This window comes from Diabrotica virgifera, chromosome 6 (genome assembly GCF_917563875.1).
Source record: "Diabrotica virgifera virgifera chromosome 6, PGI_DIABVI_V3a".
Lineage (NCBI taxonomy): Eukaryota > Metazoa > Arthropoda > Insecta > Coleoptera > Chrysomelidae > Diabrotica > Diabrotica virgifera.
The window spans coordinates 225933217-225947379 of NC_065448.1; the positions used below are offsets into that span (position 1 = coordinate 225933217).

Genomic DNA, 14163 nt, shown 5'->3' on the forward strand with positions numbered 1-14163 from the left:
ATATGTATATCGAAAACTATTAGAGATTTTTTATTGAAAATGGACATGTGGCACTATTATGGCAGGAACATCTTAAATAAGAATTATAGTGAAATTTCCATAAAAATTTTATGGGGGTTTTGTTCCCTTAAACTCCCCCAAACTTTCGTGTACGTTCCAATTAAATTATTATTGTGGTATCATTAGTTAAATTCAATATTTCTAAAACTTTTTTCCTCTTAGTATTTTTTCGATAAGGCAGTTTTTATCTTTTATCGAGTTGCGGCTTTTTTTTAATATGTTTACATAAAAATTTTATGGGGGTTTTGTTCCTTTAGACCCCCCAAATGTTTGTGTATGTTCCAATTAAACTATTACTGCGGTACTTACAGTTAGTTAAACACACTGTTTTTAAAACTTTTTGCCTCTTTGTATTTTTCGATAAGTCGCCTTTTATCGAGATGTGGTTTCTTTTTTAATATGGTTTAAAATATACCTAAAAATGTAAATCATAAATAAATTTTCCTATTATTACCAAGTCTCCATAATCGTACATAGCGATATACAAATATGTGGTGGATTTGACAAATATTCAAAATATCTCGATAAAAACTGACTTTTTGAAAAAGTACTGAGAGGCAAAAAAGTTTTTAAAATATTGTATTTAATTAACGGTACTACAATAATAATTAAATTGGAACGTACACAAAAGTTTGGGGGGTTTAAAGGAACAAAACCCCCATAAAATTTTTATGGGGTGTCAAAATTTCACTATAATTTTTTCTTAAGATAACTACTACTATAAGAATGCCACATGTCTATTTTCAATAAAAGATATCTAATAGTTTCCGATATATTGGAAAAAATCGATTTTCATTTTGTAACTTCAATGGGCTGTAACTTTTTTTATGTGCACTTTTGTACTGAGGTAAGTTAGGTTCAATCGAACTATTTTTGATCCTAGAATATGTGTTTATATTTATGACCTGTATTTTTGTTACACCCTGTATATGATAAAAATAAATTAGGGGGAGGCATTAAAAATTAGAGGGTGTCAGAAAAAAATAGAACGAGTCAGGAAAAATTAGAGGGAGCAAGTAAAAATTGGAGGGAGATTGGATAAAATAGGAGGAAGTCAGAAAAAATTGAGTGAAGTGACTATAGAGGGCAATTAGACGGAGATGCAACGCCGAAAAATCTCTCTGAATTTACTAGAGCTAGTTTTTTCACAGTTGATTACCGTGATTGTGCAGAGAAACATACTGCGGTCGGTCAAGCGAAACGTAGAACAGGTGGTACTGACAGCTTGTCAAAGTTGCTTGCCTGCGGAGGTAATTAAATCCATTTACTAAGGCTGAAAATCAGTACACACATTCTAAATTGAATATAAATAAAGTTATTATAGCCGGTCAGCTGTATGACGGGACAGAGCCGGTCGGTCGGCCCCAATGAATGTACAGGGTTATTCAATGTATTTTGACCCCCTTGTAAACTGCTTTATTTACAGAATTAGAAAAAAATGCATTCGATTTTTTAATTACGATTTTTTGACATATATTGTTATGATCTGCTTCTTATTAATTTTATATTAATTATTATTTATTTGATTAATTATTTAATTGTCGCAAATCATACATAAAAATGAATAAAAAATCTCAGGGTGCCTTTTTATACTATTAAAAAAAATCTAAATTATCTCACGTTATACTTATCTTCTCTCGTGGGTTCAGTATCTCTTAGTTGATCCTATTCGGGATAAAATAGGGAAAAGAATTAAAGCAAAATATTAAAATAAACATACAGAATTGTCTTTTATTTATTAAAATCAATACTCTAAAATCTATCAAATCTAAAACCTGTGGACACAGATGTCCGAATGAAATTTTTACCACTTAAATATTATTATAGTTAAAAAAAAAACAATTTATCGGTTTGTTCCCGATGACTTTGGTAAAACAAACTAAACAAAACAAATTTATGTATTCGCAAGATTACCTATATTTACTATTTACTTTTTGAAATATTGGAATTTTAATTCATATGCTTTTTACTCAAAAATTTAGTTTCCGAACATAAAAATCTCTTTCACATAAATTGACTGACCTTTTGCTTCACTCACTCTGATGTCTTCTCGTGACCCAAAACAGCTCTCCCTCGTTGACTATGTTAAAGGCTACTCATCAAAGCTCTCTCCGTTCTCCAGCTTCAAAACTATCAGCATACCAGCACCAATTCTCCAACAAGCCGGGCCTCTTTTGACACGTACTCGATTCAAACAAAACTCCAAAAATTCTCTGCTCTCCTTCTCACAATAATACAGAATCAAAGAGGTATTTCGTCTCAATTTGATCTGTCACTCGTTCCACTTTTCAACACTATTCTCCACTATCAAACAGCCACTGGTACTTGCTAACTATCTATCCACGACAACGTCGAACTGCTCTTCAGCGATGCCAAAAACATAATCATTTCTTTTTCAAACTCTCTCAATCATTCAAACCACTTTTCCCCTTCCAACTTGCCAAGAATCAGAAACAATCTTTTCCATTCGACAAACAAACAGTCATTTTCAAAATTATTCCGACCATCCTTAATTACTTTCGGGGAAACTCTACAACATTTACTCGGGTTGAAACAAATATTAAAATTCCAAACTTTCTTTTAAAACCACTCTTCTAGAAATTGATAATTACCATCTTCCTGTGGATTCTATAGTTCCCGTAATACAATCTTTTCCATTTTGAAACTAAATACATCGTCCTTTTCACTTTAATTATTCACAAAAGTCTTTAATGGTTCATCGGAAAGCTCATTAAAAGAGAAATCTACTTACATCCAAACTAAATTCTAATAAATATATACAGATCAATATACAGGGTGTATTAAATTTATGTGCCTTCGTTATTAAAAAAAAACTTTAATTTAATTTTCATTTTGCCTTTGATTGATAAATTGAAAACACAATAACATCCCCGCCTTGTTTTGAGATAAAATCAGTATAAATAAGTGCAACAAAAAAATGATTTTCTCTCGACAAGAACACTTTTCTATTGTGTCAAAATATTGAGTCCCACCTGAAAAACAATTGCTTTCTTTTTCCCAGTGTCTGCACTTAGATGGGATAGGATAAGTTTTCGATCGAAAATTTCCTAAGTCTTTAGTCTCAAATGAATTTTCATACTTTTTGGCTACTCTGTTTTCTTCATTTATTAAATTTTCACATTCCCTCAATATTACACGCAGTTCCTTCTCCTTTTCTTCTCCACATATCAATTTTCTTTCTTTTTCCTCCGATTCTCTACACATGTTTATTGTGTATTCTGTCTTCTCCATTTTGCATACTTCCTCTTTAAATACCGCAGTCTCAATTGTATCTTTTCCGCCTTCTTTTTCTATTCTGATCTCTTCTTCTTCTGGGCTCATCTCATCTTTTGAGGAATCCCAAGCTTCATTTTCCTGTGTCAATCTTTTTTCTTCCTTTTCTTTTTCTGGGATCATCTCTTTTTTCGAGGAATACCAATCTTCATTTTCTTTTGTCAATCTTCTTTCTTCTTTTTCTTTTTCTGGGCTCATCTCTTTTTTCGAAGAATCCTAATCTTCATTTTGTTTTATCAATCTTCTTTCTTCTTTTTCTTCTTCTGGGCTCATCTCTTTTTTTCGAGGAATCCCAATCTTCATTTTCTTTTATCAATCTTTTTTCTTCTTTTTCTTCTTCTGGGCTCATCTCTTCTTTCGAGGAATCCCATGCTTCATTGTTTTTACTTATCTTCTGCTGCTTTCTCCTCTTTCTTCCCTGTCCTTGCTTCATTGCCAAATTCATTTCCACCGTTTGTTTTTTGTCTACATTTTCCTTTTTCCGTTTCTCATGTTCCTTGTCCATTTTCAGAATGTTCGGTTCTTCTTCTTTTCCATCTGTGATTTTCATCGTGTTATTTTTGAAATCTATCAACACATATTTTTCTGACAATTCATCCAATCCTACGATCATATCATGCATCATGTTTGGCATTATAACACATTGTAGTGCATAAAATTTCTTCCCCAATCGAACCTTTATTCGTATTCCTTCATTTATTGTTGCCAAAGTCCGTTTATTTGCACCCACTAAATTTACCCTGGGAATTTTGTAAATTAAATTCGTCAAATCAACCTCTTCTATTAATTTCCTGTTAATCAAAGTAATTTCTGAACCAGTATCAATCATAATTTTAATAGGTTTCTCATTGATAAAACCATCTACAAATTTTAAATTAGATCCACTTCCTTTATCATTATTTCCTGCTAATTTAATAAATTCCTTCGGGTGACAAAAAATTCCTGTTTGTTCTTTTGTTTTTAGTGAGTGCTTTCGTGAAAAGACGCTTGCTGTTCTTCTTCGCTTCTTCTTCCGTCGCTTTGTCTCTCATCCTCATATTCATATATTTGCGTGTTGTTTACCGTTCTTCTGTTTTCTCTTTGTCTGTCGGACCCGTATCGGTTTCCACGATTTTCCTGTTCATTCCTTCTATTATCATTTCTGTCTTCTTGATTTGTGCGGGTGTTATTTCTATTCTGGTTTTCTCGATATCTGTCTTCGTTCCATTGCCGATTTCTTTGTTCATAGTTTCCTCTTCCGTTGTCTCTATTTTCGTTTTCTCTTCTTGTATAATCTCTCCTAAAGTTCTGTCTTCTATCTCTATAGTCTCGATTTTCGCGTTGTCTATAATTATCTTGCGATCTTCTTATTTCTCTTTCTCTCATTTTTGCTTCTCGTATTTGTAAGAATTGGCACAAACTGTCGATATCTTTGTAGTTTTGTAAAGTTATGTGATCTTCTAAGGTATCTTCAAAATTTCTGGCTATCAGTTCTACTAGCTGTTCGGACGAATAATTGTACTGTAGATGTTTTGCATTGTTGTATAATTGTAGTGCATATGTTTTCTCTGAAATACCCATTCTATCATGGTACCTCCCATTTTGCAATTCCTTGTTTATTTCTAGCTGTTGTATTTTCCCCCAGAAATAACTAAGGAACTTTTGTTCGAATTTATGCCAATTATCCAATTCTTCTTCTTTGCTATCAAACCATAAACTTGCCTCATCTTTAAGATGGTTCCTTATCGTTTCTTTGGCTGTCTCGAAGTTACCGATGTGTCGTATTTTCTTTTTTAAATTGTTTATGAAAATTACTGGGTGTAATTTTTTTACATCCCCGCCAAATCTTATTTTCACATCCTCTGTACTATGGATAATCGTTTCTCTTCTTTCTCCGGTCTCTCGTTGTTTTCTGATATCATCAATTAGTTTTTCATTATTTTGGAATCTTTCTTCTATTTCTTTCTTGTCTTCTTGTAAAGCATTTTCAAATTTGGTTTCCAAATTTTCTAGTTCCTTTTTCTGGCAATTTGTTAACTCCTCCATTTTATTTTGAATTTTCATTTCTTGCTGTTCTATCTCGTTTTTCATTGTTGTCAAACATCCTTTTACTTCATTTTCATACTTTTCTATGCGTTCCTCCATTTTCTTGTTGTTCTCTTCTATTGCTTGTTTCATTTCCTGTTGATTGTCATCCATTTTTTGTTGTGTTTCATCCATTTTTTGATCCACTTTATCCATTTTCCTTTTTGCTTCATCCATTGCTTGTTTTATTTCTCTTTGATTCTCATCCATTTTTTGATGTATTTCATCCATTTTTTGTTCCAGTTTTTGTGACTGGAGTTGCATCAGTTGTAATAATTTATCTATTCCTGATAATTCCTGTTGTTCTGATGCCATGATTGTTGTTTCGAAAATGTCTTATTGTTCTATATGTTCTTCTTGTTCCAAATGTTCTTCTTGTTTTTTGTTTTCTTTGCTTTTGCTTCTGGTTGTTATCGACATGTAGTTAAAATTTATCCCCGCCTAATATGAAATTCGAAAATACCTTGTATGCTGTCGAGACGAAAATTTTTCTCTCCCCAAATATAATCAATTTATCCCACAAATTTTTAAATATTTCAAAATTCAAATCAATCAAAAATAAAATAAATACGTAAAAACTGTACCTAGATAAAAAAAATAAGTCAAACAAATATTTCAAAATTTTTAAATATATCAACTTTTTCCGACGGGCAAATAAATTTTCCTTCACTTGTTTTTCCGTTTCCTATTCCCTTCAAATTCACAACTAGAGATACTTTTATGCCCCACGTTGGGCGCCATTGTTGTTATGATCTGCTTCGTATTAATTTTATATTAATTATTATTTATTTGATTAATTATTTAATTGTCGCAAATCATACATAAAAATGAATAAAAAATCTCAGGGTGCCTTTTTATACTATTAAAAAAAATCTAAATTATCTCACGTTATACTTATCTTCTCTCGTGGGTTCAGTATCTCTTAGTTGATCCTAATCGGGATAAAATAGGGAAAAGAATTAAAGCAAAATATTAAAATAAACATACAGTTTATCAAAATCAATACTCTAAAATCTATCAAATCTAAAACCTGTGGACACAGATGTCCGAATGAAATTTTTACCACTTAAATATTATTATAGTTAAAAAAAAACAATTTATCGGTTTGTTCCCGATGACTTTGGTAAAACAAACTAAACAAAACAAATTTATGTATTCGCAAGATTACCTATATTTACTATTTACTTTTTGAAATATTGGAATTTTAATTCATATGCTTTTTACTCAAAAATTTAGTTTCCGAACATAAAAATCTCTTTCACATAAATTGACTGACCTTTTGCTTCACTCACTCTGATGTCTTCTCGTGACCCAAAACAGCTCTCCCTCGTTGACTATGTTAAAGGCTACTCATCAAAGCCCTCTCCGTTCTCCAGCTTCAAAACTATCAGCATACCAGCACCAATTCTCCAACAAGCCGGGCCTCTTTTGACACGTACTCGATTCAAACAAAACTCCAAAAATTCTCTGCTCTCCTTCTCACAATAATACAGAATCAAAGAGGTATTTCGTCTCAATTTGATCTGTCACTCGTTCCACTTTTCAACACTATTCTCCACTATCAAACAGCCACTGGTACTTGCTAACTATCTATCCACGACAACGTCGAACTGCTCTTCAGCGATGCCAAAAACATAATCATTTCTTTTTCAAACTCTCTCAATCATTCAAACCACTTTTCCCCTTCCAACTTGCCAAGAATCAGAAACAATATTTTCCATTCGACAAACAAACAGTCATTTTCAAAATTATTCCGACCATCCTTAATTACTTTCGGGGAAACTCTACAACATTTACTCGGGTTGAAACAAATATTAAAATTCCAAACTTTCTTTTAAAACCACTCTTCTAGAAATTGATAATTACCATCTTCCTGTGGATTCTATAGTTCCCGTAATACAATCTTTTCCATTTTGAAACTAAATACATCGGCTTTTTCACTTTAATTATTCACAAAAGTCTTTAATGGTTCATCGGAAAGCTCATTAAAAGAGAAATCTACTTACATCCAAACTAAATTCTAATAAATATTTACAGATCAATATACAGGGTGTATTAAATTTATGTGCCCTCGTTATTAAAAAAAAACTTTAATTTAATTTTCATTTTGCCTTTGATTGATAAATTGAAAACACAATAATATATATCGTACTAGTGACGTCATCCATCTGGGCCTGATGACTCAATCGACTATTTTTTTTAAATGAGAATAGAGGTCGAGTGCTAGCTCATTTGAATGGTTATTCAATCCTCTATGCAATAATATAAACATTAAGATCATTATTTATACAGGGTGTCCAAATTTTTTTTTAAATTATTAATTAAACAATTAATTTAATTAAAAATTTTTTTTGGACACCCTGTATAACCAATCATGTTAATGTTTATATTACTGAATAGGGAATTGAATAACCTTTCAAATGAGCTAGCACACGACCCCTATTCTCGTTTAAAAATAGTAGATTACGTCATCACGCCCAGATGGATGACGTCCCTAGTACGATATATATGTCAAAAAATCATAATTTAAAAATTGAATAAGTTTAGTATTTTACATTTTTTTAATTCTGTAAATAAAGCAGTTTAGAGGGGGTCAAAATATAGTGAATAACCCTGTACATTCACTGGGGCCGACCGACCGGCTCTGTCCCGTCATACAGCTGACCAACTATAATAACTTTTATTTATATTCAATTTATAATGTGCGTACTTATTTTCAGCCTTAGTAAATGGATTTAATTACCTCCGCAGGTAAGCAACTTTGACAAGCTGTCAGTGCCAGCTGTTCTACGTTTCGCTTGACCGACCGCAGGATGTTTCTCTACACAATCACAGTAATCAACTGTGAAAAAACTAGCTTTAGTAAATTCAGAGAAATTTGTCAGCGCTGTCTCTTGGACTAAATTGATTGTATCCCCATCGCATGGCGACTAGCAAAATCACTAGTCACTAGTTATTAAATACTAACCTTAAAATTTCTAATTTTGACGTTAACGTTATCAGGCAGTGCCAATTCAGACGAAATCTCGTTCTTATCTAACTCTTTCTTTACAACATCTAAAACGTCTTCCCACGACGAAAAAAGCAATACTTTGACGCCTTTATCTTCTTTCTTCAATTCCATTAACACTTTCACTATTTGTGATATCTTCGTGGAGTAAATGTATTTTTCTATTTTAGGGCAGTCTGTAACTGTTTCTCTGGCGTCAATGTATGAGACTTTATGCAACTGTCTATCTCTGCATACAGAACATTCTATAAAGTCTTCTGCAACCTAAACGGATTTAGACGAAGATTAAAAAACTTAATTTAAAATTATTTCATAATAAATATTCCTATTGTAACGATCCAAAAAACTTTTATTGAAATTCCATTTAATTTCGAACGCAATAACTTTTACTAGACCCTGTATAATTTATTGCGATGCGTTTTGGCCATTAAATATGTTTAGTTTGAACGGCTGTCCAAGAGAACTACTTTTTATTGTTTATCTTTCGAAGTGTTTGTGTTCGAAAATGTCCACCTGATGATTCGAATAATTTTCTATAGATTGTATCCAAACGAAGAAATAAACATTGAAGAAGCAGAGGTAACGAAAGCATTAAGGAAATTAAAAAAAAAATAGAAAATCACCAGGAGAGGACAGAATATCGAATGAACTTCTAAAATACGGAGGACAAGATCTTACCAAACAATTATTAAAACTAATCAAAAAAATAATAGAACAAAACAATATACAGTATTTCTCATGATCATCTTTCAGTGCGTCACAGTTTTTCGATTTCTTTCTAACGCATTAAATTGTATGTGACAGAAAAAAAGGCACGTCGGTGATTACATTTCGTCGGTGACATTTTTATAACATTTATTCTAGTTATTCTAGTTGTCGATAGATGGCGCCATAATAAAAAAATATTTTTTTTAAATTAGATAATAATATTACAAATATAATCTGTATAATTTATAAGACTATACAAATCAAAGAAAATACCATTTTAAAATGCAAGAAACACATTTGATTTGTTTTTATTCCAAATAGAAAATAAAATGTGACAACTGTCACATTTAACTAAAATGTCATTTTATAATAAATGTCATAAATGTGTATTATCACGGAGTTACCCTTTTTCCTATCATTTGTTACGCACTGAAAAATGATCATGAAAAGGACAATACCATAAGAATGGAGATCAAGCATCCTAATATCTCTCTTCAAAAAGGGAGAAAAATCGAACCCGAAGAATTACAGAGGAATTAATTTATTAAACACAACACTAAAATTAACGATCAAAGTGATAACAAACAAGGATTCAGATCCGGAAGATCCTGCGTAGACGATATATTTATAATGAGACAGGTTCTAGAGAAATCGTTAGAATAAAACAAACCGGTATACTTACGTTTCGTGGTCCCTAAGGCATTTGCCAGGGTCAAATTAAAGGACGATATCCATTTATTGTACGCAAGAGAGGTATCTTTAGGAATAATTCAAACGATCGAAAAATATCTACCAGAACAACACAATAAAAGTAAAAGTAAATGAACAACCTGATCATGGATGAAATAATAAAAAAAGTAAGAACAAAAACAAGATACCAAATGGGTGAAAAACAACTTAAAATAATCTGCTATGCAGATGACGCAATACTGATCTCTCAAAGTGAAGATGATTTACCACGTATGCTGCACTAATTTAATATAACCGCTAGAAAATTTAACATGTTAATTTCCCCATGTTAATTTTAAAAATAGTAAATGCATGGTTATAACAGTAAATCTAATAAGGTGTAAATTAGAGCTGGAGCAACATATAATTTTTCTCATTCAATGACAGTAGATATGAAATGTACGTCAATTTGACAATTTCAATTGACAATATGAATTATTTAAGAAAGTTGCAATATTTCTCCGCTATTCGCGCACGATCGTTTCACGTATCCCTTCCAAGTACTTACACACCGCGAATACTGAAAAGTAATTGGGGTTTGCTTAGTAAAAAATTTTTGTAACGCCATCTCTTGTCAAGATACAGGTCGTTGAAAAAAAATTTTACACATTTATTACGATTTTGCCGAAACTACTGTCAATATTGTAATACAATTTAGTGAGTTTTAAGAGGTAGTTATTGTGCATTTTTTGACACACAATTAAGAATTTTATATTCGTCATATACGCGCGCATACGGGTAATGGTCTGAATTTTTTAAAGAAAAAAAAATAGAACGTCACTGAGACATTTCAAATTAGAAATCATTTTTGAATTCGTGACAATTTGTGACAAAAATCTATTCTCTCTTTTATTCATACGACGCGCCATTTTCATACAAAAAATAAAATATCTTAACGCTTCCAAAGTATTCTCATTAAGTTTCTATAATGTACATATTATTCATAAAATCGTAAAAAATGTATAATTTTTTTCTTCGACGCCCTGTATCTTGAAAACGGGTGGCGTTAGAAAAATTTCTTACTAAGCTAACCTCAATTATTTTTCAGTTTTTTACCTATGTTAGAGACGGTGTTACCTTACTCTGAAACATCCTGTATTTAAAATGCTTTGGAAGCGTTAAGATATTTTATTTTTCTATGGATTCTATACAATGTGCAACTTCTCTCACTACTTACATACATTCAAAATAAACAATTTCTCAAGCAGTGAGAAAAGTCGGCGATTGCAGTGAGAAATATTTTTTCTCACGGGTTCTCCTACGGTTTTCCGTACATATGATCGCCGTTTCCATGGTAACATACACAATACAAACACAATTATTAATGTTGTCAAACAAAATGTGTTGAAGCAAATCTTACCAGGAATTACCCTCAAAAATGTACCATAACTACTTCTTAAAACCCACCAAATTTAATTACAATGTTGCCAGTAATTTCTGAAAACTCGTAAAAAATGTGTAAAATTTTTTTGTTGTTCAACTAACCATCTTAAAAACGGATAGCGTTACAAAAATTTTTTACTAAGCAATCCCCAATTATTTTTCCAGGGAAATAGAATTAGAATATAATTCATTATTACCTGCTGTAACATCACTTCTATACACTCGAAACAATAGTAATGTCCACAGGATAAGGCACACCAATGTAGTTCCAGTTGATTGTGACAAATAGGGCAAGGATATGGACCACGGCCTTCAGAAAGTTGCTTGTTTAGATCAATGTGCTCAGCCCAAAGCTTCTCAAACTTTCTTGTTTTCTCACTAATATCGGTTTGATGTAATTTCAACTGGTGATCTAGCTGAAGAAAAAGCAACAAGTGAAAAACGTTTGATTTGTTAAGGAGTTACATAGATGTTGAAAGAAAATAAAAATAACTTTTTTAAATAATTGTATTTTAAAAACTAAAACGAAACTTTAGCATATGAGTAAGTTATAAAAAAACTTTTCAACTAAAAATATTGAAAATTGTCGATTTTTTCTGCAATTTTCCTCGTCTATCTTTTTTTTTTGCGGTAAGCATTTCGCTGCAGGTTTATCTCAAAGGCAAGCGTCCACAGTCCCACATCGTACGCAACGGATTGTAGTTTCCCTTGTACAAAAACTTATGTAACTGCGTTCACTAATCCGCATCGTACGGATCGCATTATCGGCAATGCCGATGGGTTGCTTCGAAAGGCAACTTTTGCGATGCGTGCCGATGAATCATTCGGAATGCCGATCAGTGGACGCACCCCATGCGTTCTGTTCGGAATTTCGCTTGGTCCAGTGGGATACTTGCATTTGACGATCGTTTTGTCCGTAATGAAATAAGCAAACACAGTTTTAACTATTATTACAGGCCATGATAAGTTGATTATGGGGATTAAAATATCATAAATATTACTCATTTTTCATGTTTTTTAGTCTTTTTCAAGATATCTTGAGTATCGAACTATGAAAATTATTCTCGTTAAAAAAACAACACATTTTTCTATCTTAGAGCAATGAAATTAAAAAAAAAATATTAGACTTGTTAATGATGTTTCTGAGAGAAGTGTAAAATTGATTCAGGACATTTCATTGTCCCTCACACAAGATGAAAAAGCAAGCAAATTATGTTACAAGTACAGTACAACCTGCCATATCCGGACCTGTCATATCCGGACCTCCCCATATCCGGACGGTTCTGCGCCGTCCGGATTTACTGAAATCTACCGAGAAAGGCAATCCTGCTGTTGGACAGCGCACTAAAAAAAGAACTAAGAGATGGCGAAATAATGTATTATAAAATCTATAAAACGTGTATATCGACGAAAGTTATTGACGGCGTTGATTACTGGAATGTATGAAGGAGAAAACGTTTCAGAGACTGTAAAAGAAGTAGTGGTCTTGATATCCGGATTTTTTCATATCGGTCTGACGCCACATTGATCCGGATATGACAGGTTTTACTGTAGTTGAAAACCTAAAAAAGTATTTTACCGATTTCAGAAAGGTAACTTTAATTAAGCTTTAAAGAAACTTACTGATGTAGTTACTATTTTCCACTTATATCAAATTGTAACAGCTTTGTGTATTCCTTTATATTCAATTGTATAATTACTTAGTCGGTCTAGACGGTCCAGTTGGCAAAGGCGCAGTCGATCGACAAGTTTAGTGGTTTGCGATCGATGGCTCGAGCCTCAGCCAGGTCAAGAAATTATTAAAAGGCCAACGCCGTAGTATAAAACTCAATAGAGTCTACGGCTTGGTCTGGAATAAACTGGCGTCTGATCGGCCTATGGAGGAGCGGTACGGCAAGGGATAAGGGCTTGCGGCTTGGTGATACTCCTCCATAGATCCCTACCGAAGGGCGTTGACACGCCTAAGAACGGTGTATATATATAGTTACTTAGAAGATGGCTGATATTATGCGGTCTACCGTCGTGTTTCTGCTATAGCTTGCGGCCTACCGAGAGAATTGGTGTGTAAGCTGTAATATTACTATGCCGATAAAAAAATGTTTACAAATCATTTTAGAATATATTTTTTTAAAAACATGTAGAGTTTGTGTAAGGTTTTATAAGCCTTAAGTTAATAATTTTCGAAATATGTATTTAAAATGACATATGAGTTTTATCAGTATAGTGTCAATTTTAAATAATTTAATATCTTTGAGTTAGGTATATCAATATAAAATACAATGGAAATACACTTTTTTTGCATTTTTTTTAAATGGTACCTGTATATTGTATATTAGTATTGCATTTTGTAGATATTTTGTAGATATATTTTATGTTTTTTCTACGGATTTTTTATTACTAAACAGATACATTAAAATATCATACTAATAAATGTAGTTAATATGTATAAATTAATTATTAAATTAAATAAACAACCAATTTTAAAGTCTATCTTAGTAATTTTTCTACCCTAGCAGGTAGTGGCATCGGCAATCCGATCGCTGCCGATACAGTGGACGCAGTATGAAAAATTAATCCGATGCGTCCGATGCGGACCTGTGGACGCTTGCTTTAAATCAAAAATTTTCTTATGCCCCCTGGCACAGTATTAGGCAAAAAATCAGCAGCGTCACTCCGCGAAAATCCTTTGTTCTCTAGGTTCCATATTGGTGAAATTGTCACCAAATTCATCGAAAATTTTAGTCGTTCGCGCAGATGAATGACAGATAACGGCATCCTACGCTTGTCGTGATTGGTCGTTATCGTCGCGCATTCAAAATGTTGTCGTTCAGTCCAAAAAGTTGATTCCAAAGTTGTAACCGTCAAAATTCGAGTGATTTAACTGATTATTTAGCATTCAACTGTGACCTTGATTT

General features: G+C 32.4%; 2 protein-coding genes and 1 long non-coding RNA gene across 6 annotated transcripts in view; 2 read left to right on the plus strand and 1 right to left on the minus strand.

The window, feature by feature from the left end:
• LOC114342438 (uncharacterized) overlaps positions 1-14163 on the plus strand; it is a 211228-nt gene that overhangs the window by 51313 nt on the left and 145752 nt on the right. The window lies entirely within an intron of this gene.
• The window catches only part of LOC126886761 (uncharacterized), a 51258-nt gene that overhangs the window by 20453 nt on the left and 16642 nt on the right, over positions 1-14163 (plus strand). The window contains exon 2 of one of the 2 annotated variants that reach the window (XR_007698762.1): positions 8599-8765. The exons of the other annotated variant lie outside the window; for it this stretch is intronic. This is a non-coding gene — a long non-coding RNA (uncharacterized LOC126886761). Of the gene's footprint in view, positions 1-8598; positions 8766-14163 lie in introns of those variants that run through there. 2 annotated transcript variants of the gene reach the window in all.
• Positions 1-14163, minus strand: part of LOC114342439 (E3 ubiquitin-protein ligase SHPRH-like) — a 160832-nt gene that overhangs the window by 16063 nt on the left and 130606 nt on the right. The window contains exons 11-12 of one of the 3 annotated variants that reach the window (XM_050653774.1): positions 11446-11664; positions 8387-8692 (exon numbers count right to left, since the gene is read on the minus strand). The exons of 1 other annotated variant lie outside the window; for it this stretch is intronic. In XM_050653774.1, coding sequence (XP_050509731.1) covers positions 8387-8692; positions 11446-11664 — 525 coding nt within the window. The remainder of the gene's footprint in view (positions 1-8386; positions 8693-11445; positions 11665-14163) is intronic. One more of the 3 variants, XM_050653773.1, reaches the window with a different exon arrangement.